Source organism: Alternaria ventricosa (genome assembly GCF_023758065.1).
Source record: "Alternaria ventricosa strain BMP 2768 chromosome Unknown scaffold_5, whole genome shotgun sequence".
NCBI classification, from domain to species: Eukaryota; Fungi; Ascomycota; class Dothideomycetes; order Pleosporales; family Pleosporaceae; genus Alternaria; species Alternaria ventricosa.
The window spans coordinates 817038-841419 of record NW_026055685.1 but is presented as its reverse complement, the minus strand read 5'-3'; the positions used below and the strand labels follow the sequence as shown (position 1 = coordinate 841419).

At 51.6% G+C, this 24382-nt stretch overlaps 8 protein-coding genes across 8 annotated transcripts; 5 read left to right on the top strand and 3 right to left on the bottom strand.

Moving 5' to 3' along the window:
- Window positions 1-7715: 7715 nt before the first annotated feature.
- On the top strand, window positions 7716-9168 carry HOG1 (MAPK protein hog1; the record flags this gene model as incomplete). Its single annotated transcript, XM_049341590.1, has 9 exons — window positions 7716-7771; window positions 7822-7869; window positions 7920-8049; window positions 8099-8142; window positions 8191-8290; window positions 8340-8696; window positions 8745-8823; window positions 8871-9054; window positions 9102-9168. 9 exons carry the CDS (start codon window positions 7716-7718, stop codon window positions 9166-9168), a joined length of 1065 nt encoding a protein of 354 aa, XP_049201095.1.
- A 678-nt stretch (window positions 9169-9846) lies between these two features.
- J4E93_003655 (uncharacterized protein) lies at window positions 9847-12189 on the top strand (the record flags this gene model as incomplete). Its single annotated transcript, XM_049341589.1, has 7 exons — window positions 9847-9896; window positions 10018-10368; window positions 10426-10597; window positions 10665-10836; window positions 10885-11512; window positions 11640-11851; window positions 11903-12189. The coding sequence occupies 7 exons, from the start codon at window positions 9847-9849 to the stop codon at window positions 12187-12189; spliced, it is 1872 nt and encodes a 623-aa protein (XP_049201094.1).
- Window positions 12190-13605: 1416 nt separating this feature from the next.
- Window positions 13606-15136, top strand: J4E93_003654 (uncharacterized protein; the record flags this gene model as incomplete). Its single annotated transcript, XM_049341588.1, has 5 exons — window positions 13606-13744; window positions 13957-14010; window positions 14061-14158; window positions 14281-14731; window positions 14808-15136. The coding sequence occupies 5 exons, from the start codon at window positions 13606-13608 to the stop codon at window positions 15134-15136; spliced, it is 1071 nt and encodes a 356-aa protein (XP_049201093.1).
- A 299-nt stretch (window positions 15137-15435) lies between these two features.
- Window positions 15436-16605, bottom strand: J4E93_003653 (uncharacterized protein; the record flags this gene model as incomplete). The annotated part of the gene is made up of 1 exon (XM_049341587.1): window positions 15436-16605. One exon carries the CDS (start codon window positions 16603-16605, stop codon window positions 15436-15438), a length of 1170 nt encoding a protein of 389 aa, XP_049201092.1.
- Window positions 16606-17610: 1005 nt separating this feature from the next.
- On the top strand, window positions 17611-18839 carry J4E93_003652 (uncharacterized protein; the record flags this gene model as incomplete). The annotated part of the gene is made up of 3 exons (XM_049341586.1): window positions 17611-18136; window positions 18221-18514; window positions 18790-18839. 3 exons carry the CDS (start codon window positions 17611-17613, stop codon window positions 18837-18839), a joined length of 870 nt encoding a protein of 289 aa, XP_049201091.1.
- A 377-nt stretch (window positions 18840-19216) lies between these two features.
- J4E93_003651 (uncharacterized protein) lies at window positions 19217-20564 on the bottom strand (the record flags this gene model as incomplete). The annotated part of the gene is made up of 2 exons (XM_049341585.1): window positions 19217-19241; window positions 19294-20564. The coding sequence occupies 2 exons, from the start codon at window positions 20562-20564 to the stop codon at window positions 19217-19219; spliced, it is 1296 nt and encodes a 431-aa protein (XP_049201090.1).
- A 587-nt stretch (window positions 20565-21151) lies between these two features.
- Window positions 21152-22141, top strand: J4E93_003650 (uncharacterized protein; the record flags this gene model as incomplete). Its single annotated transcript, XM_049341584.1, has 1 exon — window positions 21152-22141. The coding sequence occupies one exon, from the start codon at window positions 21152-21154 to the stop codon at window positions 22139-22141; it is 990 nt and encodes a 329-aa protein (XP_049201089.1).
- A 340-nt stretch (window positions 22142-22481) lies between these two features.
- On the bottom strand, window positions 22482-23066 carry J4E93_003649 (uncharacterized protein; the record flags this gene model as incomplete). Its single annotated transcript, XM_049341583.1, has 1 exon — window positions 22482-23066. One exon carries the CDS (start codon window positions 23064-23066, stop codon window positions 22482-22484), a length of 585 nt encoding a protein of 194 aa, XP_049201088.1.
- Window positions 23067-24382: the final 1316 nt, after the last annotated feature.

Genomic DNA, 24382 nt, shown 5'->3' with positions numbered 1-24382 from the left:
GTACTAGAAACAGGAAGTTCTAACGAGGCGACGACTGCGCTAGGCTCTAAGAGCTAGCCAAGCATTAGATCTAAGGATGGCGATAGGTGTATAATAGGGGAGCTTGGTGGATGCATGCTGGATGAGATCGCGGCGGCAAGCGGCGATGGCGAGCACTCCCTACAGCTAGGCGATGACGAAGCAATACGCACCGATGCTAGCTTGTCGTATTCTGAGTCTCTAGCATTACCTGAGACTTCTGCTACACGTTAGGTTCTGCGACTAGTTGCGCCGCTAGGTCCTAGTGGCCTTTGGATTGCATGGATTACGGGGGCCTGTGGGCCTATGCTAACAATGCTAATGGCGAATAAGTAAATGCGTCGGTAGGGGTGTGTAAAGCTACAGGTAAAAGAGATGGGGTGGGAGGCTGGCGGGTGAGAGACAACGTTGGGATACTGCGCATCTTACCGCTATGGGCATGCTTAGACGACGTAGGAATATAAGCCTTTCTATCTATTACCCCTCTTCTACCTTGTCTACTGCTGCATTGTCTAGCTCTATTATCACCCAGCGTCTGCTGCTATTACGTTGAATAGATTGAGCATGTAAGAATTGAATGACGAGACACCTGGGCATGTGTAGTTTTACTAACAAGAACAGAGCAGGCGTTAACTATTCGGAACAAACGAAGTATAAACAATACAGCAAGTATCTAGAGCAACAAGGATACACCTATCTATTGTCTTCTACTAGAGATTGCCCTTATAGCCTTTAGGTACCTTGAATCCTCTGATGTGTGTAGCGTAAGATTAGTGTCGCGATAGATGCGAGACAGCGCAAGCCCTGGTTTTAGCGCCCTCTTCTACTACCTGCATATCTTGTTTACCTGCAGTAGGCTTGAGAGGCTAGAGGCTATTTGCGCAGACGAAGATATACGAAAAAGCATCTTGCTTATCTAATTTACGCTACTAACGCCTATACTTACCTACGAGTTTAAAGCTGTGGTTTCTAGTCGCGGTTAGAGCACTGCTGTACGACATGCGCTAGAGAACATTAAAGTGGCAGGAAAGATAGCCGTAGCAGGTGCTGGGCCTATAGAGAGCCTTGTCTCTGAGCTGCATACGTTAATGTCTATCTACGCTATAATGTAGAACGGCGAGGCGGTCTTTATGTTGGTCTTGTGCTTTTAGCGAACTCCCTAGCTGGAGGAGCTGCAGTTGCACAAGGGGGGCACACTCGCTAACTGCATCTATACGGCGAGCACAGCCTACGGCATTAGCTTACTCTTGTCTCTAGCCGCTGCTATCTTTACGGCTTTGGTGCATGCAAGGGTCTAGTTGAAGACATTCCGCATGATCTACGACGGCTACTACGCCTACCCTTACGGTATCTCTCTTTTCGATCTACATCTTTGCATGCCTAAGATGGGAGAGCATCTTCGCCTGCTGGACATTTCTATTACTGCGCCTGTTTCTGGTACGTACACTGGAAGAGCATTTTATTACCTGTAGTCTAACTTAGTGGCAGACATTGTCGCAAGCTTAGTACACCTTATAGCGAAGATTACTGTGCATCTTACGAATATTAGCTATCTTACCCTTCGCTTCGCCTGGCCACAGCTCGGCTCTATCCTACTCAATTTTATATTGCAGGCACCTATCGGCTGTCTTTGATTATTGCATCTGTACAATACCTGGGTAGAGCTACGCTACGTCCTAGATTTTCTGCGCACAAATGCAGGCCTGCACGAGCTAAATCTTGTTAGCATTGAGGTGCATGTCTAGAGAGAGCTGCGCGATCTTTGCTCTTATGTTGCGACATCTAGGCAGATGACGGAGTTTAGGCTGCGGGACGTACGAGTTGAAGGTCTAAGCAGTATACATAGGCTGCCGGTCCGGCATGTTTTGCGCCTGCTTGCCTAGCAGTCTGAGACGCTTGCATTGAACTATAAGGCAGGCTAGGGTGGAGGAGATCTAGCGGTAGCGGGGCTAGGTGTAGGGCTGGCACAGAAACTTGTGGTATTGCTCTAATTGCAGACGAGGATGGCTATGCAGCAGACAATCTACAGGAAGATAGGGAAGGATATATTATTGAGCAATCTAGCGGATCTATAATACTATATAGCTAGCACATATGCACACATATTAATATTAAGATATAAGAATGCATAGAAAGAAGACGTTGTTGGGAAGATCTAAACTGGTATATATAGCTGAGCCTGTGACTACTAGCTCTAGGTACTTGAGCTACTACTCTACAAGAGTATATTAAATGTAACCTGAAGACCTAGGCATATAGTAGTAATAGCAGACACTGCGCAGATCTGTTCTTTGGGCCTAACCTCGCGCATTACAAAGCTTAGCCTCTAGAGATTAGAGAAAGATCGCAACGCCTTAAACGTGTCCGCAGTCTATCCTTAAAAATATCCACTGAACCAGTATACGAGATTAATGTACCGTACCTAGCTAACATCTTCGTTCTGCTTCTGTGAGCGAACCTAATTGTCTATAGACTTAACATCTGTAAACTCTACCTAGCAGTTGACTCTAAATTGCTTCTACCCTTCTACTATGCATTTAGATTGTATGCCTCGCGAGATATAGAGTAGCAGACGTAGTCCGCGCAGGCTATGTCCTGCTTGTAGCGATGTGATAGTAAAGCGGTCTTGCTCGAATTGCGCTACTTCTTTGTAGGGGTGATCTGCGTACTTAATAAAGACATGCTATTGCTTCTACCTGTAGCTGAGGACATATCTTTGGTGCTCTTTGCTAGGGCTGCAGACCTGGCCGTAGATGCATGTTCTAATTTTAGCTGGTAAGCTGTACAATAACCTGAAGCCGCCGATAATGTTGACTAGATTGCCGTTTGACCTCCTGCTAGCAGGGTTGCTGGTAGCCTTGCTTCTGTTGTCTAGAAGTTCTATGCTTGCTTGTCTCCTAGGCGTAGAAGGCGTAGAAGGCGTAGAAGGCGTGGAAGGCGTAGAAGGCGTAGAAGGCGTAGAAGGCGTTGTATATTGATTAGCTTTCTTTTTTTTCTGATGGCGAGCGCGTTGTCGCTTTGCAGATTCATAAGCTGTGATGCGCTAGCGCAGAGACAGATAATGTTAGGGTTGAGAGCTGAACATAACAATATTAGCGGCGCAGGACGGTATTGGATAGAGTTCGCTGCGATAATAGACACTGTTACTGACTGTACAGCCGCATAGGGACTTGGTTGTTGAGTTGATAGGTATTCTAGAGAGTTGTTGTTGTTGTTGAATACAGCCCTGCCTAGGTGACGTTAACAGGTTACGTGCGCCCTACTGTTTAACGCACTAGGGCAACTTTGAGATCGACCTTACTACAACCTTGTTGTCCTTTTTATCTTAATCTCTGCTTATGCTATATCTTTTTAATATATAAGTTAAGAATGTTGTAGGGAGTGTGTTGTAGCGGACGCGCAGTTATTTCTAAGTCTTGCAACCTACTTAGCAGCCTAAACACTACTGTGGTGGCTCTGGTAGCACTACGATGTGCGCGCATCTAATGGCTATAGTATTGGTAGGCGCGACTGCCTGCGCTGTCTTATCTTGCCGCCCGTAGTTGCGTCGCTGCTCTTGCCTGATGGATCTTTGGGCGCGACTTCTACGACTAGCGACTAGGCGGGGCTCTATGGCCGCGATGGTGACACCTTGAACCCTTGAACACACCCTACTAAATAGGTTCTTGACGTCTTTACCTTAGTGATTGTCCTTAAGACATACTGATACAACATGGCGGACATTGATTTAGATGATTAAGACTTTAGATAAGCACCTGCCCTACGATTTGAATATGCTAGCAAGCGAAGCTTACAATTAATGCTCGAAACTGCTACTGACGATTGGATGTTATTGAAGAGGATAGTAAAGCGCCTCTAACTTATATGCAGGAGCGCGGTGACAGAGAGAGCTATACAGATGTGGTATAATTGACTGCTGGCGTTTTGGAGGGACAGCCTAGGAGTAACTAAGTGCGTTGTTTGCGCTTTTAGGAAGGCGCTACGGCCTGCTAACATTATTATTTAGTGCCGACAAGAAGCTACCTATACTATAAGATATAGAAAGATTTATCGCAACTATTGTTAGCTATGTGAAGCTGTGCGGAGGAAAGGCTGTTAGCACGGGAACTGTACAGAAAGCAGTCTGCTGTATTATTAACGCGTTAATCTTTTATTATTAAGACTTTAAGACTACTCTTTACGACAGAAAGAGACTTAATTCTCTAATCTAAACTATGGTGTTGGACGGAAGGTTAACGAACGATCTAAAGCGAGAGAAGCGTTAGGTGGGGACACGAATAGTTGCGAGAATGGTACAGGCTCTCTACTAGGACGCCTTGTTTAACGGAACTAAAAGCTAGGATATTACCCTTGTCTAGGTGCAATCCCTACTGCTACACACGGCCCTAGCCTGTTGTGTTGGCGACATCTTGTCTAGCCCTCTAGACCGCCACGCTCTCCCGTTCCTTACCTACGGCGATATTACGATGAAGCTAAGCGGTGGGCGTAAGGTAGACTATTTAACGATGTCTATTTGAATCCGCAACGCGAAGGGCTGTAAGTAAGTACCTGCTAAGGCTAAAACTACTTAGTTTAGGCCCTCTGATTGCTGACTTTGCTGTTGTTCAGGGACTAACTGTTAAGGAACACAACTAAAGTCTTAAACGCTGTTAACGAGAGTAAGCTCTAACTACTGTGCCCTGTGAAGATTGTGCTAGCAGTAGCACTTCGCCTAGGATTTGTTAAGAGTGCACGCACATTAGAAGAGGCGACAAAACTCGCAGCGGATCGCGGAGACAAGACGATTGAGTGGATGAACTCTGTTTAGCTAGTGCTTCCTGCATTGCGCAAAGGTGGTAGTAGCCTAGACTTGTTAAACAGCGCATCTACAGCACAGTTTGGGAGATTCCTGTTAACGATAGCTGGCCTTACAAAGCTTTCGTTCTATATTAAACCTTATGATATCTGCCGTGGCGCTGCGCAAGACTTTGCGAGGTCGGGACATTGAGGCTTTAACGAAACTGACGGAGCTGTGAGAGGGCTACTAGGGCATTTGTACTGCGCTATGCATACGGGAGTTACGCAGAGATACATGGGCGAGTAGCAGGACAATCTCTTTCGCGCCTGACTGCATCTTAAGCACACTGTTGACAGCGTAGAAGCCCCCCTCCTAGACCTGAACGCACCTATCCTAGTTAAGACGAAACAAGGCACGAAAGACGAGAACCTTAAGTCACTAGTTAACCTCGACTACGAGTCCACCTTTAGGCTTAGCTCCGAAGAGCAGAGGGTAATGGAGGTAGCAAGGCTAGAGAGCGTGGGCATGGCGAGACGAGTGGAAGGTGTTACGCCAACGGGTGCGCATGACAGACCGCCAATTACCGAGGTCGACAAGGAGATAGCACAAGCTAAACATAGTAGGAGCTAGCAGACTCTGGTCGTTGATAAGGAGGAGAGTAACAGAGACGACCTAACAGCAGGCCTCTAAGTGGAGTTAATATTAGTTGCATTCGGCCTCCTAGCTAACGATGGCGACGACGACGGCGATGGAGACGTTAATAAGGAAGAGTACAACGATGCTGTGTTGGAATTATTGTTTGAAGATTTCGCACTGCTGAGTACGACGCCTAACGAGGCATTAACGGCGCCCTCGCAACCTGGCTAGCTAACTATGACGCAACTTACTGAGATAACTCCCGCGTTCTTCCTCTACGAACTTGCGTTGATAAACATTATTAGCAACTAAACTATAGCCTAAAAGAATGAAACAGAGCAGGCAGCACAATTAGAGACCCTTAACAGTAACAGCAGGAATTTAGCAACTATGTTTTAGTATTACTGCCCGCGTTGCAATGAACACTCTTGCATTTACTCCACACTAAATTGAAAGAATCTGGACATCTATTAACGTAGCTGCACAGCACTAGCAGCTACGCTAGTAGACACTCTTAAGACTACTACGACGAAGCAGAACTTCCTGTGTCCGAAATGCAAGAAAGCCTACGCTACTTAGAGCAACCTTATGAGACATCTACGAGCACACGATTGGGAGAACAGCATTTGTCCTTATGGGTGCGATCCAAATCGGGTTTACATTTCTAGAGAATCGTTCCAGAGACACATGCGTGATCAGCACCCAACTTAGAATAAAGTCTACTACATAGAATAAGTACTTCGGAGATCTAGTTAATAAACTATACTAGGTAGCGTATACTAAGTTCTACGGCGCCGCCACTAGCTACTAAGAAAAGCAAGTTTATTGTTCTAGACAAGCGAGAAAGAGTATTATTATAAAAGAGAACTATAAGTGCATAGACGTAAAAGAAAGATATTTTTATAATTCTTAATACTAATAAGTAAATAAGGTTATATAAAATTAATATCTATATGACATGTTTTCATGTCGTGCATTATCATTGTGTCTGTTCGGGAACGTCAAACAGACAGATTCACCAGGGCCACATGTCAGCAATCGCTTGCTGTTTCGTGTGGTAGTGACCCTGTTCCGTGATAGCCGCAGCATACCATTCACACACGGTCGGCGCGAGCCGCAAACGAAGCATTACGCAATGCCATATCAGGGATGCCACGAGGGCTGGCAATCGGCCCTTGTGCCAGGTACCGCCGTGGATAGTGAAAAGTCCAAAGACGTTTGTGTTCTGGCCTGCATCCACGGCATCGCGGCATCACGGCATCGACGTATCAAGACATCCGCGTATTCAACGTGTTGACGTGCACGCGACGTATACCATAGCGGATGTTCAACAAAGCCGTGTCTCTCATTGTGGCCTACCTTCCTCATGATGCGATCAGTAATAGGTAGATATGATATCAGCAGGGAGACCCAGCGCAGGTTCTACACCCAGGGAAGGTCTAGCTGCCCAGACATGGTGTCTGCCCGTACCGTGTCAGAAGCAGCAGGTAAGACAGCTGCATGTCACCGTTCAGGGCATCCAACGTAATGCACGGGCCACCTCCACGTGAAAGGAGGGGTGAATGGCAGTGAACACGGAAAGAGCTTCGAGGTGGTAGTGGGGTACATGGACGAGATAGCAGACGTCGTGGTGATGGCGCGTCGCAATCTTCAGCGTGTCCAGTAGAACCCGGTAAATGCGTGCGCTAGGTGTGAAGCACAGGCTGCAATGGAAAACTCGAAAATCCATCGTGACGTCACCAGAAGAAGCCGAAACCTGTGTGAGCGACACTTGTGCGCGGGCCATGTGCATGTGTCCCTCTATCGCATTTGGTGCCTGCCCCTCGTTGTCTTCTTACCTTCACCTCTTCCTTTCCGCACTGATCTGCATCCTCGCCACGCCCTCGAGCCTCATCCTTGTGTTGCACATAGTCTGAGGTCATCCCGTCGGTGCCTCGATTCTCTCCGCCGACCCGCTTACTGTCAACATTGGTCTCCAAGCGGCACTCAGCAAACCCCAGCGTGTTCCAGCCGTCGACGCTCGCGACATCCCTGGTGCAAACTCTGAAGCCTTCGAAAAGGATTCCTCGGAGCTGTTGTCGCGCAAGCCCTTCATTGCCGGACCCAGCCACCGAGCCCAATAGAACCCGCCCTGATCTAGCAGCGTCAACGTGCAACTAGAGCCCCGACGTATTCGCGACTACCCCACGGCTTCCTACTCGCCCTCTTCCACCACCACCACCCCAATTTTCGACAAAGACCCGTCCTCGCGCCTGTCGCATCAGCATAATCTCCTTCCTTCACCATGGCGGAATTCGTACGCGCCCAGATTTTTGGCACCACTTTCGAGATTACCAGCAGGTGCGGACATACCCCACATTGCGTTTTCTGGCACAACTGACACCGACCAGGTACACCGACCTGCAGCCCGTGGGCATGGGCGCCTTTGGTCTCGTCTGGTACGACATCCACACCACCAGACTCGAATTGATTGTTGACTCCGGCGCAGCTCAGCCAAGGACCAGCTCACTAGCCAGGCGGTGGCCATCAAGAAGATCATGAAGCCCTTCAGCACTCCGGTCCTGTCGAAGCGGACATACCGCGAGCTGAAGCTTCTGAAGCATCTTCGACACGAGAATGTGGGCAATGCAGCGAACAGTCCCCAGCGAAAACTCTAACACCCACCAGATCATCAGCCTGAGCGACATCTTCATCTCTCCCCTCGAGGACATGTAGGCAGCCACATCACCGCCAGCCCAAGCAAGTACTAATCCGCCCAGCTACTTCGTCACCGAGCTCCTCGGAACCGATCTCCACCGCCTGCTCACCTCCAGACCGCTGGAGAAGCAGTTCATCCAATACTTCCTGTACCAGATTTTGGTGTGTGGCAAAATTCCAATCATGCAAGATAATGCGCTGACCTGAAAAGCGTGGTCTGAAATACGTCCACTCCGCTGGTGTCGTGCACCGCGACCTGAAGCCCAGCAACATCCTCGTCAACGAGAACTGCGATCTCAAGATTTGCGACTTCGGTCTCGCCCGTATACAGGACCCTCAGATGACGGGTTACGTCTCTACCCGATACTACCGAGCGCCCGAGATCATGCTCACATGGCAAAAGTACGACGTCGAAGTTGATATCTGGAGTGCAGGCTGCATCTTCGCTGAGATGCTCGAGGGCAAGCCGCTCTTCCCCGGCAAGGACCACGTGAACCAGTTCTCCATCATCACCGAGCTTCTGGGTACACCCCCAGACGACGTGATCCAGACCATTTGCAGTGAAAACGTAAGTCGATGCATGAAACCTTCAAAGCAATTTCGCTGACTTCCCCAGACACTGCGATTCGTCCAGTCACTCCCCAAGCGCGAACGACAACCCCTCTCCAACAAGTTCAAGAACGCCGAGCCTCAAGGTCAGTTTGCATCTCCAATAGAAAGAGCGTGGACTGACATAATCTAGCCGTTGATCTCCTAGAGAACATGTTGGTGTTTGACCCGAAGAAGCGTGTGCGAGCGGAGCAGGCCCTCGCCCACCCATACCTCGCTCCATACCACGACCCGACTGATGAGCCAGTCGCGGAGGAGAAGTTCGACTGGTCGTTCAACGATGCAGACCTACCCGTCGACACCTGGAAAATCATGATGTTTGTGTACCCCAATACGTGACGTAGACGGAGCTAACACAACACAGGTACTCTGAAATTCTGGACTACCACAACGTGGATGCGGCGGCACAGGAGGAGAACAACGGCAGCTAAATACACATAATGTCTACCAATCTCGAGCTACAACAATTTTCAGTCTCCAAGACAACGAAGTATGCAGTTGCCGAGGCTCGACGTATCATCTGCCTGGCGCAGGCGGAGTTGCTGTTCCCAATGATTCCCAAGGTCTCGTCTGTTGGACCTATGTGACATGAAGGTGCGCGGTAGATGGGGCATGGGCTTGTCTTTGTCATTTGGATCACCATGGCTGGTACACGAAAGGAATGTTATGGAGGAATTGAAGGCTATGGTCGACCTAGGTAGGAATGTGAAATCATATTATCAAACATACGTTATTTTTCACTTTGACATCATGAACATGTCTAATTATTATTGCGCTTCAATGCGATGACAGCATTCGTCGCTAACGGGCATAGCATCGCAGGTACTCACGATAAAGACTGCATGATGTACAGGGGAGAACAGAAAGCTCTCCAGATCTGCTCTGGTATCCGTGGCGGAGGATCTCGGGCGTAATCCCCAACCTGGGAACGGGTGGAGATCGCCGAGGCTTTGACTAGCGCCATAAGGCTGTGAGGGACCGCCGATGTTTCGTCACCGCTCTGAGCGCGTCCGCAACGACTCGAGGACGCGAGCCTGGCCCCTATGGCCCTACAACCTTTGTTTGTATTTAAACTGAATGCTATGCGATAGCACTTCCATCGCACGACAATGGCGACTCTCAACCCACTTGTCTGCGTCGTGGACTTCCACCATGCGCGGTAAGCTTCTCCTTTACCAGTAGAGTTGTGAGTACAGAAACAGACGGAGGAAGGATACTGGGCAACTCACGATAAATTACTGGCTATCTGATGCGAATGAATCGCTGACTATTTAACGCAGAGGCCCAGAAGTGGAAACATGGCTCGGGGCAGAAGAGGGAACCGACCCAGCAGTAGACAACGATTGGTCGCTGCTGCCCTTCATGGCCCTCAGCGATGGCGCGCATGCCTCTGCCGAAGATTACTCGTACTTCACCCTCCGCCGCGCCCAGACATCGACCTCACCCGCTACCTCCCTCTTCGGTATATCGTGTACGCGACAACTCGACGCAAGCAAGCTTATCGATCGGCCGGCTGAAGTTACAAGGAGCACGGTGCAAAAGGCTGTCGTTGTCATCAGCGACAGCCCGCAGCACTTTGGGGCCATAAAAGCGCAGCTGGGCGTTGTCACCCAGCTGTGGTTCAATCAGAAGTACGTCGGGCTCTCATAGTGGAAGTCGAGGGCGACGTGAAACTCACACTTCTTCAGAGACTTCACCGATATCGAGATATTGGAGCGCTTCACAGAAAGTCTGCCCCAACTGCTTAAGAATCAGGAGGGGCAGCAGGACCATTACTTCGGCATCTCTCTGCGCGAGTTAATCCACGAGTTCAAATGGCAGACTTTGGTTCTTTTCAAATGCGCGCTGCTTCAGCCGAAGGTACGTTTCATCCTCTTAAAGTTGGAGTATCGTGCCACGAACATGAAGGAATACTGACATAATGCAGGTCCTCTTCTTCGGCTCCCATTGCGAACGATTATGCATGATGCAATTTGCTCTTATTTCACTGATACCCGGCCTGATTCGCCACCTACAAGATGCTGCTGATCCCAAGTTCAATTCGTGTGAGGAAAAGTGTGTCATGCCCACTTCATTAAAGACATCGGAGCGCGCTTCCTGTCAGTGCATGTTCTCACCAGTACAAGCGATATGCTAACAAGATTCAGTGTTGGCATACATGGGTCTCCCGCTCCAACTCTTCGGTACAGGCTCGCTGTTCGGACCATACACACCACTTCAGCAGCTTGATATACTTGCAGACCAAGACACCAAGTCCTACATCGTCGGCTCTACGAACTCACTGCTGCTTCAGCAACGAGATCGATACAGCGACATTCTCATCAACCTCGATGACCACACAGTAAACATCACCTCAGCTGCACTCCGACAAGCATCGATCTTGTCAACGCCGGACCGGAGATGGATGGACTTCTTGACGCAGACGGTAAACGATACCTGGGATGAAGCAGACCCAGCGCGACCCAAGGACCACGGATATGCCGGCAGCGAGGAGTTCATTCGCATGCAATTCGAAGAGTACCTGCTCGCCATGCTCAGCTCCGTCAAGTACAAGCTTTACATGGAAAAGAACGCACACAAGGAGAATTTGATATCTGAAGTAGAAGGAGACCCAGCGAGCGAGTTCTCAAATGAGTGGGTACACGCCTGGATGCAGACTGAGAACTTCCGCATCTGGAACAAATTTACTGATTCTCACCTTTTCGATATCGTTGATCCCAAACACCCCTGCTCTGGCGGTCTCTCAATGGAGGACGTTCAACGCCGACTAGCACAGTACGTTCCCGCATTCTTTCCATATCCCCACCAGCCCGACTAAAGCACTCACTTAGTCTGTTCTCCAACACAACCTTCCAAGCCGTATCTCTTGGCGTATGTGTGCTGATGCTCGCTTGGCGATTAGGCAGGTAGCAGAAATGCATCTCGACGAACGACTAGAAAAGTCTCGGGAAGTCTTGGGTAAACAGCTTGCTGTGGGCCAACAGAAGGTTAGCTCTGCGTATAACCGTCTGTGGGCGGAGATGGAAGCCATGCGCGAGGCGCAGAGGAAGAGAGCCGAGGAAGCGCGATTGCAAGCTGAGAAAGAAGGGAGGCCCATCGATGATGCAAAGAAGTGTAAGTCAGACATTTCGCTTTGCACACACACCAATGCTAATGACCAGATAGGGAAAGCACCTCAAGCCCCCGACCTCACGAACGCAAAAGCCAGCGCGGGCGCCTACTTCTCCAGCTGGGGCACATGGGCGAGCGAGAAGAGGAAAGGATGGGGCACAAAGACACCCGTGTCTTCACCTCCGCCGGGTGATCTCAAGAGAGCGGAAGACTTCAAGAGAGATAAAGAGGCGGTTGTTGGTGATACCCCGGCTAGTCCGCCGCCGCCGGATGTCAAGAGGAGAAGCTTGTTCTTTGATGCCGACGCAGAGAACGGTAAGGAGGGTGTTGGGAAGGAATGAAAGAGTAACGACTATGGCAAGGAATAGAGGATACTAGTGTTTGCACAGTTATGAGAGCGGCAATTTGATGCAGCGATCTATAGCGTTCGTTTCAACGAAGTAAATATATGGTATCTAACTTGTTCTGGTGTGCATCTGAACGGATGGGCTAATTCTTGGACCTTGAGACTCTGTTTACATCGTACACTATATTCAGAGGTACCTGATTTGAAAGAAGACAGATGCATTAGCTGTGTATCTGTTGTACGTGCCCATCGTTGGTGGAGAAGGGCAGTTTAGTCATTAGCGCCTTGGCCATCTCGTGCCTCGTCAGACGTCTGATTGACACCACTCTTTCTTCTCCTCCAACCTGTATTCTGTCGCTGCAATAGTAATCGCCCATCACAATATTTCCAAATCCTTTCTCTTGTCTCGTCAGTCACTTGGCCATTCTCTCCGCACTCGGGAAGGAACTTATGATGCTATTGATCCTTCGGGCACGGAAGTTGTACATGCTGAAGATTAACATGCAGTTTGGCACAGTATGGCGGGCCCTAAAGGTAGGTGCATTCTTCACATATCATTCTTCTCGCGCCTTGGTTATCTTGCATTGCGTCTTCTTTTTCTCCCGTCCTTCTTCATCGAATGTTGTGCTTTGCGGGTTCCGGAGCGGATATTGTTCCATACCAGCAGGATGTGGCCAAGCCTGGCGAAGTAGATTAATCCTTTCGACTGCCCATTTCCAAGCAGGCTATTCATGTGTACCATGTTACTGGCTTGCATCCCGAGGATACGCGTTGAGGACATGCGGTGTGTGCGTTTGTTCTTGCTCCGGCTTCGGTGGCCACTTCGACCATACATGCCGTGGCGGCTACGAAGCAAGATTGCGATGCGCCCAACTGCAAGTGCAGTACTCGATGCAACCTTTTCCTGCCACGGTCGTGTCGCAATTGGCGGAAGCGTTCATACTGCTCACCATCTCACTTCCCTCCAAAACCATGGCAACGCCGCAGTGTGTTTGGGCAACGCCGGCATCGCATCCAAACGTAAACAGCTACCGATACGTTCTGCGACACTTTTGGTGTTCTCGCTTGCCAACATACCCGTCCTCTCGCTCCCGGTGAACCCCGATTCGGCCTCTGGACTGCGTTCACCGCCCGCGCTCCCGCTCCTCACCACGCGTCTCTTGTTTTGATAAACGCCTCTCACGTTCACCTGTGTCAACAAAGCTGCCTGGAGCACGCGAGACGCGTCTTAGGCCCGAGCTTAAGCTGCTGAAATCTCTGCTATATAAAGGCTTGCTCCCCGCGTCTCCCTCTACCTCCTCACCCCACCCCACTCTTGAGTTGACACTTCGTCTACTTTGATCAAAGCTTTGCCTTTGACAGCTTTCATCTTCCTTGCTCCTACCCATACCTTGAGATACCTTGCATCACGATGTCCGGCACATCAACATCTCTGTTCGGGGGTGGTGCGCCATCTGTCCCCGCGAACAACGACGTCGCGTCGTCTGTCAAGATGCCCAGCGGCGCAGATGCTCCCCTTCCCGATGTTGATTCGTTCGCTTCCGAGCTCGGTAACCTAGTATTGGCCGTACAAGCCGTTGCCGATACTGCTAGAGTTGCGCACGACGCAGATCTAGTAGCCGGCAGAGCTGCGCAGGCCGCTAGAGTCGAAGCCATCATCGCTAGGAAGGCCAAAGAGGCTGTAGCAGCGCTCTTCACTAGCCAGCTCAAAGGCAAGTCCGAGTCACATTCAACAGTCTTCATAACATGCTAACAGCTTCAGCTTTCGTTGAGAGTTTCCAGGAGGAACTCAAGAAGCACGGATTGTCCATTGACCGTCAGATCTCATACATATCAGATGCCCCCGACGTATGCTGACATGTACAGACCTCGGCATCAACCCTTGCACTTGGCTCGCTACCATGTCGCTCCCCTCTAATGATGAAAAGGCCGCCAATACCGCTGATGCTGCCGCTGCCATCGAAGTGAGTTCATCAGTTTTTTCTTCATCTTCTTTTCCTTCTCCTACCATCTTCAATTCTCTCTTGTTCATCCATTCGTACCCTCCCTCGTCTATCCGATGAATTTGAATTCACCACAAATTTAGGGTGTCTTGAGCCTCCCCTTTGAGGTGTTTGGCGAGATCGGTATCCATCTCAGCGTCACGGACCTCAACGCGATGCGTCTTGTCAACAAGCGCATGAAGGAGGCTGTGGCATTCCCATACGGTAAGAAAATTCTTGTTACTGAGGACATCGTTATCTTTCCTACATTTGCAAGCGTTTCAGCGTTTTTGATTGGGCTTGGGTTGGATGGTGCGTATCCTGGGACGGTTCGAACAATCACCTTGATTGGCGAGGGACCGGCAGCCCCGGAGTTCGGCTACGACTACTCTTGGAACAATCTCCGCATTCTCAAGTTCCCCGGCATGCCGGAGCCAACCGAAGACGAGTTGTACGAAGATGAACAGATCTTGGACTTCGCCGACGATGAGCACAAACACTGGAGCCGGATCAACGAGTCGTTCTGTCACACTGGCGCATACCGTACCATGCTCAGTAAGTCTCTTCCCATCTAACCTGCTGCAAAGTGTACCAGGACTACGCAAGAACGATACAGCTAAACTCTGAATAGGCCTTGTACTCGCCAAGCTGCCCAACTTGAAGACGATTCAGGTTCGCAAGCTGTACCCCGGCGAGCACATCCCTGGTTGGGCCGGGCCAGAGGCTCTGAAGAAGTTGTCGTCGTACCATCCATGGACTCCAGTCAACGAGATATACTATGGCGATTGGAAGTACGATGAGGTACACAAGCGTGTCACGATGTGGATTGACGAGTACGGTGAAGAGATGGAGGAGGACGATGCGGGCCCTCAGGCGGGTTTCGAGCAGGATCTGTACGCTGCTATGGCGATGTCTGGCACTCAGGCTCAGGTCTTCGAGATGCACAAGGAGTTGGTCTGATTTCAGATGGATATGGATGACTGGTTGTAACGAGTTGAGATGATACGGATATGACTGCTAGATCTACCTAATAGCTGGTCTGGATGGCAAAATATGATGAAATTTGCCCAAAATACCTAACGTTTGAGTGATCTATGATGGCTACATCACATCAACAGAGTTTGTACAGAACCCTGATGAACAGGCCAGGTGTACTTCAGTATCTCGTGACCTCAATGGCCATAACAGCAGATCGGGCTGAATACCTCCCCGCCTGCTCATGGAAATCTATACAACACTGAAAAATGTATTGAAGTACATCAGCCCTCCCCGAAAACAAAAGCCTTCCAATTGCTCCCCAGCCTCTTCACACCCTCCTCCAGCCCCCATCCTTTGATCCCACATATCCTCCGTATGATATCTTCCAACCTTCTATCCATTTCATCCCCCGCAGTATGCAAATCACTCTCAACTAACAACATATGATCCGGTACCATCTTAATAATGTCCTGAAAAGCCTGCGGCGTCTCCTCCTCATCCAACGCATCAGACAGATTAATCGCCGTACTAAACGAAGCAAAGATCTTACAAGGAATCTCCGGACGCAAGTACTGAGCAAAATTCGACGGAGAACCAGAATATGAATGTAGACATATGCGCGGCGGGTACGGTTTAGGACTGTCGTCCTTCGCACCAGCACCGTCACCACCATCGCCATCGCCCGCCTCATCAGCCTCCAACGCCGCCTCGGCACCCGGATGATCCCTCCCCCTCTTCTTCCTCTCCCTCTTACTCAAAACCAACCTCTCGCACCCCTTCCACGTCTCAGCCAGCACCTCCAACACCAGCCCATGAGCCTGCACCCCATGCACACTAACCGCCCTCCCCATCTCCGCCGCAAGATCAAGCTGTTTTCTAAAAATGCTCTTCTGGTGCGCAGGACTACATCTAAAAGGCGTAAGTCGCCTTCCTTCGCGGCCACCAGGCGTGAGACTGCTATTGCGCTTCGCCCACAGATCGGGGTTGCCGGTCCAGGACTCCGGGATGCGGAAGGAGCGGTCGAGGCCGATTTCGCCGATTAGTGCGAAGGGGTGCTGGAGGAGGTGTTGGCGTGTGAGGGCGAGGAAGGAGGAGAAGGGTGTGGGGTCGGGGAGGGAGGCGTAGGTTTGGAGGTCTTCTGGGCTGGGGTGCGGGCGGTGGGGTTGGAGGACGGATTGGTAGTGGGAGATTTTGGCTTGGCCTGTTAGGGGGGCTTGATCTTGCTCTTCTCCTTTGGAGTCGGGCTCGGTGATGTACATCTGGTAGGAGAACCAGGGGTGCCAGCCGAAGCAGGGGACGATGCATTCTTCTTTTGTCCATTGGGATGGGTTGGCCGATCGGATGCTGTGCTTGTTTGCGGCGGATAAGACGAGTTCTTGATCTTCGGCTCTCGTCGCCATGACGGTGAGGATGCGCGCTTTCATGTTTTGGATGGTTTCGATGCTCGACATGGTGTCTGTGGGGTGGCAGTGTGCGTCGTAGACTCCGAGGTGCCAGGGGAAAGGCTCATCTTTGTTGGGTTGTGTTGACATCTTGTATCGGATATCTGTGTGTTCCCAATATAAGATGTATAGAAAATCGGGTTGCGAGTATGTTGTGTTGTCGCGTGAAGCAAATCTACATCATGACGTGCATGTGAGGCTACTCGGATGAACCCTGTCGCGCGACGCGCTTTCCGAATTACCCCACGACGACCCCACCATCCATTCCCGCATCCCAGCTTCCGACAGCTCTACATTCACATGACCGTCGCTAGCACAGCTCATTGCAGCATACAATCTAGGCCTCTGACCTACCCTGAGTCGTATCCTGCCTTGCCTACCCTATTCTAGGACCTCGGCTCACGAGCACTGGCGAAGGGGCCTAAAGCTTGCCATTTGCTACTTGCGGATACATGCGCATGCATATATGCATAGTACAAAGGACCCTTCCTCTGGGTCCATCAGGCAGACGACTATCCACTCTTTACATGAAGATGTCAGCCCAATAGCGACCACCACATTCCGCCCTTCTTCATACGCGACCCTTGCGCGGAGTGCATTGAGGTGTCACTTACGCCCCAGAACACGATGGACGCAGAATCAGGTGCCTTACCTCAATCGAATTCCACTGAGACCCACCGGTGAAGGATTTACAGCAGCATGTCTGCCTGATCTTATTCAATGACCGAGGATATGCTTTCTCCGCATTAGTTAACCCCTCACTAGATACGCCCGTTCGCTTGATACCTAGGTAGTCACTTGGACAGTCTAGTACATGTACTCGTCTTACTGTCACTTCGACTTCACTTCTAGTTGTCACTATCCGTCTAACTCTTCTTCTTCCTATCTAATTCAAGTCTCTTCCTCTTATCACAACACACCGGTCCATCCCACAGCAAACACAGATAACCAAAACTGGCGTCAACTACCAACCTCACCCCAACTTCAAACACATCTACCACAACTCTCTCCACAATGCCACCCCGCCTACACAACAAAATCGCCGTGATAACCGGCTCCTCCTCGGGCATCGGCCGCGCCACAGCCCTAGCCTTCGCCTCAGAAGGCGCCTCCCTAATCTGCTCCGACATCACCGAAACGCCGCGTTCAGAATACGCCACAGACACGTCCCCCAGCAGCACCACCGTCGCCGCCGCCCACGCCCTCGGCGCAAAAGCCCTCTTCGTAAAATGCGACACCACCTCCTCGACCGACATCCAAGCCCTGATCCAGACCGCAGTAAAAGAGTACGGCAGAATCGACATTATGGTGAATAACGCGGGTATCAGCATGGAGACGAGTGAGCATGGCAGTCGGCCTGTGTGGGAATACGAAGAAGCGGCTTTCGAGCGCACGGTCGATGTTAATATCAAGGGTGTTTTCTTGGGGACGAAGTATGCGAGTAAGCAGATGGTGGGGCAGGAACCGGGGGAGAGGGGGGATAGAGGGTGGATTATTAATTTGAGTAGTGTTTATGGGTTGAGGGGGACTTCGGGGATTTGTAAGTTCTTTTGTTCCATTTTTATCCTTTGTTGAACATGCGACGTTGAGGCTATGGGTAGACGGGACGCTGACGTTCTACTAGCGGGCTACGCGACGTCCAAACACGCCGTTATGGGTCTCACAAAGTCTGCTGCGCTGGACTGCGCGCCCTACCGTATCCATGTCAACGCTCTTTGTCCGGGTTATACAGCTACTGCCTTCATCTCCTCGCTACTTACACCCGAAGCAGTGGATATGAAGAAAGAGGTCGAGACGAGACATCCGTTTGGTGGACTGGGTACGCCGCAGGATATCGCAAGGGCGGCGGTCTTCTTGGCTAGTGAGGATGCGGCGTGGGTGACTGGTATTGGGCTGCCGGTTGATGGGGGGTTTAGCTGTATGTGAGGGTGCTGTGGGTAGGAAAATGGAGGGTCTGCTGGACTGGTATATGGCGATTTGATGCGTTCTGCTCAGAATGGCATGGTGGCTGAATTAAACATGGTCCAGAAGGAAGATCTCGGCTGGAGAGCATGATAGCCAGGGGCCTGCAATCTTGTGGGGAACATACGACCTTCCATCACAAGTATGATATCTTCTGCAAATGAGTGTTTGACCTGTTTCATTGATTTTGTGGATTATACTAATCACTCTGTACTATGCTATTGCCTCTAGGCCGTCCCAAGCCCTCAAAACAACACCCTATGTACACCCAGTCAACGTAAAGTGACACACGAAGAAAGCCCCAAAGTGTATAAGAAAAAAGAAAATAACAACTGGTTTGGGGAAATCGTCGATTGAGGGAAAATGCAGGGACAATGAAACCCAAAACGCCGCAGCTATGCATAGCTTTCAAGAGTAAAAGGACCTAACGGAGGGGGTGCGAGAACGGAGTCGGCTAGGAAAACGGAGAGAGTGCGAATGGAGAGGGTATCGCCGCCGGGGGGACAAGGCCGACATGTGTAAGAGGTGGTCGTGCTCCTTGGTACTATGCAAAAGGTGGATCAGTCAAGCTGAAGGGTCGGAATGTAGTGTAGGGATATAGGTGGCGTGGTGGAAGGGCCGAGAGAGTGTGGGAGAATGTATGGAGGTGTTTGAGGCACTACCTCGCTACACGGTGGATCAACCTGTGGTGTGTTAGTAAAGAATGCAGCCATGTCGTTGCTCGAGTAGACTTACCTCAGCGTGCTGATGGAAAAGGTGGCAATCCATGCGAGCAGCGCAATCAACAAAGTCGCTGTCAAGCCCTTCTGCCTCTCACAAATGCTCTGTCGATATGGACAAGCATTCGTCCTGTCCGACTCAACGCATGCCCACTTGTCGTCTGTCAGGGCCTGGAAAGCCAAACTAAGGTTCGCCGACTCGAAGACGATGAAGGCCAGATCGAGAAAGATGAGCGACATTTTGGCATTGGGCGAGCGTAAGCCGAGGGGCTTGGAAGTGTATTCGTCGTAGGTAATGTAGATGGTGTATAGGACGGCTACGATGTCGACGAGTATGGCCATCCAGGTAGACGAGTTGTTGCTGCAGCCGTTGTTGTCCGAGTGGCGGTAGATGGAGCATGCGAGGGAGAGGGCGAGGATGGAGAAGACGAGGACAATGGCGCGGACCAAGGCGGGAACCATGGGGTGGTTCATGATGGTGTTGTGGAAGCGCATCAGGCGGCGCTTTCTCTTCTCCGAAGTGAAGAGCCAGAAGCCCTTGATGTGCTCGTCGCCGAGGCCGTTGTCGATGGGCTCCCACTTCTGCTCGAGATCGGGCATGTTCTCCTTGAGCCAGTCATCGTCGACGATCTGGCCGCGCGAGGAGATGGGGCGGTCGTGGTTGGAGGCCTGGGTGAACTGCTTCCACTTGGGCGCGCTGTCACTGACGGGCGTCGAGAGGGTCACGGGGGCGCCCTCGCGAGCATGGTCGAACTTGCGGCCTGGCACGCTTGACTTGGGCGTCGGGCAGAAGTTGTGGTTGGCATGGCGGACGTTGGTGGGCGTCCGTGGTAGGAGGAGCGAGGAGGCGTCTACATTCTCGTCTTCGTCGTCGGCGGACTGGACCCAGGGCGGGAGTGAGCGGACGGCACGCTGCCTCTCCCTGTTCTCCGCGCTCGCGGTTATGCTCCGGTTAGAGGACGCCAGCGTGCGTGGAGTGCTGGATATCGACTGCGAGTGGCTCTTGCGGACGGGGGGCAGGCCGTCGTGACTGTCCTTGGAGTTGCCGGAGACGGCGCTGACTCGCGACTGGGGGCGCTGGGTCGAGGTGAGGGACGAGGCGGTCGGGGGCGGAATGGGCGAGGGCAGCAGGCGGTTGCTGTTGGAGTGGGACGAGTTCAGCGTCGAGGCCTGCGAGGTCTGGCTGCTCCCCTGGGCGGCGGCGTCGGGGCGGAGGTGCACATTGCTGCTGGTGGTACCATGGCCCGGGTCGCTCTTTCGGGGCTCAACCATGGGCGTGCTGGTCATTCTCGACGGGAGATGTGAGGGGCTTCCTCGTCGCACCACCAAGCACCAGCCGGTGTGTCGCGCCTGCCTGGACGCAGCAAGCTTCGAGGGCTTGGCAGTGAATCAGCACCGGGGGAGATTACGTGGGAGCAAAGTAGACGAGTCGCAGCGACACCATGTCCGGCCTAGGAAGGGACGGGTAAACAAGACAAGGAAACAGCGAACGACGAGAAGGTTAGCAGGTTAGAGTTTGGTGGTGCGCCTGGGGGTGGTGGAGCGTTGGGTGTGTGCGCGTGTTGGCGTCGTAGGGGAGATTGCTTGTTCGTCGATCAGGGAAACAGGGATTGCGCGCTGGCAGCATGCTTAGCCAGCAAGTTGGCCTGGGGTGAGGTCATGGGTCCGCAGTAGCTTGTTGTCAAATTCGGACGACACGATAGCCAGCTAACGATTTCGGTGCCTTGGTCTCTACGCGACTCGACCTGCGTCATGTCTCGCACACCTGCCGCGAGAGTTTGTTAAATCGCGATTAAATACGCGCAGCATTGCGCTTACCTAACCACCAAGACCATCTGCCCCACGACCCACGGTCCTCATCCTACGACCCCAAGATGCGTCTCTTCCTGCTGCCCATATCCACGCGTCGCTCCCTCATCTACTGCGAGAAGCTGCACGAGAAAGCCCCCAAGGACCGCTCCTACTATGACAAGATCACCATAAAAGCCAATGAGACGTGGGTCGCCTGGGAAAAGGACGAGAAGGCCATTTGGGACTGGAAGAAGAAAGTCACCTTCTACGGCAACCACGCCCTGAAGCGCATACCCTACGAGGAATGGGGGCTCAAGACCATACCCGCCCTCACGGCGAAACGGAGGCAGGACATTGTAGACGGCAAGGCAAAATATGAGGTCCTGTTCCCTGGAAAGTACCTGCCGGAAGAGAGAGTGTCGGGGCTGCTGGAGAAGCTGGCAAAAGAGAGGCAGAACATGCACCGGACGAAACTGATCTGGAGCGTCGTCATCATGCCCTTCACCGCGCCCTTCATGCTCGTCCCCGTCATTCCCAATCTGCCCTTCTTCTACGTCCTCTACCGGGCATGGAGCCATTGGAAAGCTTTCAGCGGCTCCAAGCACCTCGAATTCCTCCTCAAGCACAACCTCCCTACCCCCGCTCCATCGGGCACGCTCGACCAAGTCTACACAGCCGGCCTCATGTACCCCACCCGCGCACTCTCGCGTGCCGCTCCCGACCCGACCCCACAACAAGCCCAGCAGGTAGCCAATGTCGTGCACCAGCAGACCAACAACGAGACTGAAGACGTCATGGTCTTGCAACGGTGGAACGGAAAGCTCATCGCCGAGAAGTTTGACCTACCAGACATGGAGGTTGAGATTGAGCGCGCTGTCGAACAGGTCGAGAACGCCATCAAGTCGAAAGAGAAGAGGATAGAGGAGAAGCTAGAGCAGGAGAAGGCTGCTGGAGGTAACGGCACAAGGGCGAAAGACGCATTACCTGAGGATATCCTGGAGAAGATACACGACAAAGCTGAAGATGTCGCGGAAGAGGGCAAGAAGGAGGCGAAACAAGCTGCCAAGTCATGATCCCATTTCACGTCCCAACGAAGTACGATATCATGGTTCAAGATTCATAAACAGCATGGGCGTTGGAGGCTATTTATGTACTATACCACATAGAGTGTCAGCATCTGTATGGTTGGATGCTTATGAAAATAACGATATACGATCAGCGTCTTCGTTAACAGACTAGTGATGCGATAGCCGGGATGTCTTCAGCACACCAACTGCCACGAGAAAGCTCTCAACAATACACTAGGAGTCTCCGGGCTACATCATCATTCGTCGCTCTGGATCCATTGAACGACTCGTCATCGTCCAAGCGCCTTCCAACTCCTCACAGCGCAGTCCATCCATCCCCTTAGTCTCACAACTCCCCCCTCTCCCCCCTACAAAACCTCTCCAGCCTCTCCCTCCCCCACGTAACAGGCCCTCCTTCCCCATACAACGGATCCCTCTCCAACCACGCCACGTCCTTCACCTTCTCCGCCATCCCCTCCTCCCCCTCCTTCCCATAACACATATCCCACCCACACCCCTCGGGATAACTTCCCACCATCATAAACCCACCCTCCTTATCCTCCACCAACCTATGCCCCACCCCCGCCGGCACAACCACCGCGTCTCCAGCTTTCACCTCTGTTTCCACCTTGCCGGGGTTGGATTCGCCGCCGAAGAGGAGGAGAGCGCGGCCGGAGTAGATGCAGAGGATCTCGTGGGTTGTGCTGTGGTAGTGCGTTGTGGTGTACATTGTGTAGCGCCATTGGGGGGTGAGGTTGTTGGCAAGGAGGTGGGATTCGAGGGTTGAGGGTGGAGTAGAGGGCGGGAAGGTGGAGTGGTAGATGTAGAGGGGGTGGTTGTGGGGGGTTGTGTTGGGGATGAGGGAGTGGGTGGGGATGTAGTGGGTTGATAGGCGTAGGGAGATGAGAGGTGTTAGGTTTAGAGATGGCATTTTGGTAGTATATTTGAGCTGCGTGATGCGTATGTTGGATTAGTACGCTGCCCAGGTGATATGGAGTCGGGAGGTGATGAAATAAGCCTGAGAAGATGTTCGAGTGATTTAGACTGATATGTTGAGCTACGCATCAGTATGTGTTTCTTTGAGAATGGGAAAGACTGCGACTCCAGCTTTTGATATAAGATGGTAACTGATGATCCTACCAATACGTCATCGATCAAAAACCCTGAACGAATTGTGAGGAACGTCTATTGCTCTACCGTTCTAGTTTCGGTGTTCCATTCTGAGCATGTACTTGTGTCTTCATAGTCGCAGTCCCAAGTCCGTGGCTGAAGATCCTAGAGTGATTATCACCATTATTTGCCACCAGTATTCCTATGTTTCAAGGCTCCCCACAATGGACGAGCGCAGACAAAATCACATGGGAAGCCAACTAAAAAGTCTTTTGAGGTATCTCCCCATGTGAAATGAAATCTTGCGAGATGTCCACTGAGCCCAAATCAAAAGAAAATGGGGTTGAGCGGTACTGCAGCAGTGTAAGATGCATCGCCATATCCTTATGAAACCGTCACTGCCACAACAGACAGCACGATTCGCTGATCTCATATGAATGAGGAATAGTAAGCCAAAGAACCGTAATGCTGGCATGCTTCGCTGTCAATGATTCTGCTGCCTTCGCGTTGAGCACTGTGGAGGCTAGTGCAAGGCTGCGTGAACGGGACCCTTGTAAAACGCCAAGACCCAAGCTCGGTGCTGCCTGAACTGTATGAACCGACAACGACGTGACTCTAAACGTCGCCGCCTTGCTCGTCCGGCACCTTCACTTTTCTCTCCTCCCTCTTCTCCGTGTGTCGCCTAACTTGACGGCGCATACCCAAATCCGCGGAAATCGACCGCTCGGTACCTCTTAAGCCCTCCCCGCCCGCTACCATTACTCCCCACCACTTCACCGCGCCCTCCACCGAACCCGCCTTTATCACCATCCGCCCTTGTGAAAGGACACCAAACAAGCGCGCTGTCCGGTGTTGCTTGACAATCCGCTTGTCTGTGACACAGCGGTTCCGACAATAAAGTTCCTCACGCGCAAGAAGTCGCCTCAGAAAAGTGCCCAAGAGCACGCGACGACACAACTCACCATGTCTTCCAGTATGCCACCCGTCCCGGCCAAGGACGATGTCAACGCCACGTAAGTTATTCTCTATCACTCCTAGCATCTTCTTCTGTCTAGCGCTGCAACCTGCGGAGTTCTGGATGGGTTGCAGTGACGTCTCGAATGGCGGGTCTGGTGTCCGCCGCGTTCAGCTTCTGAG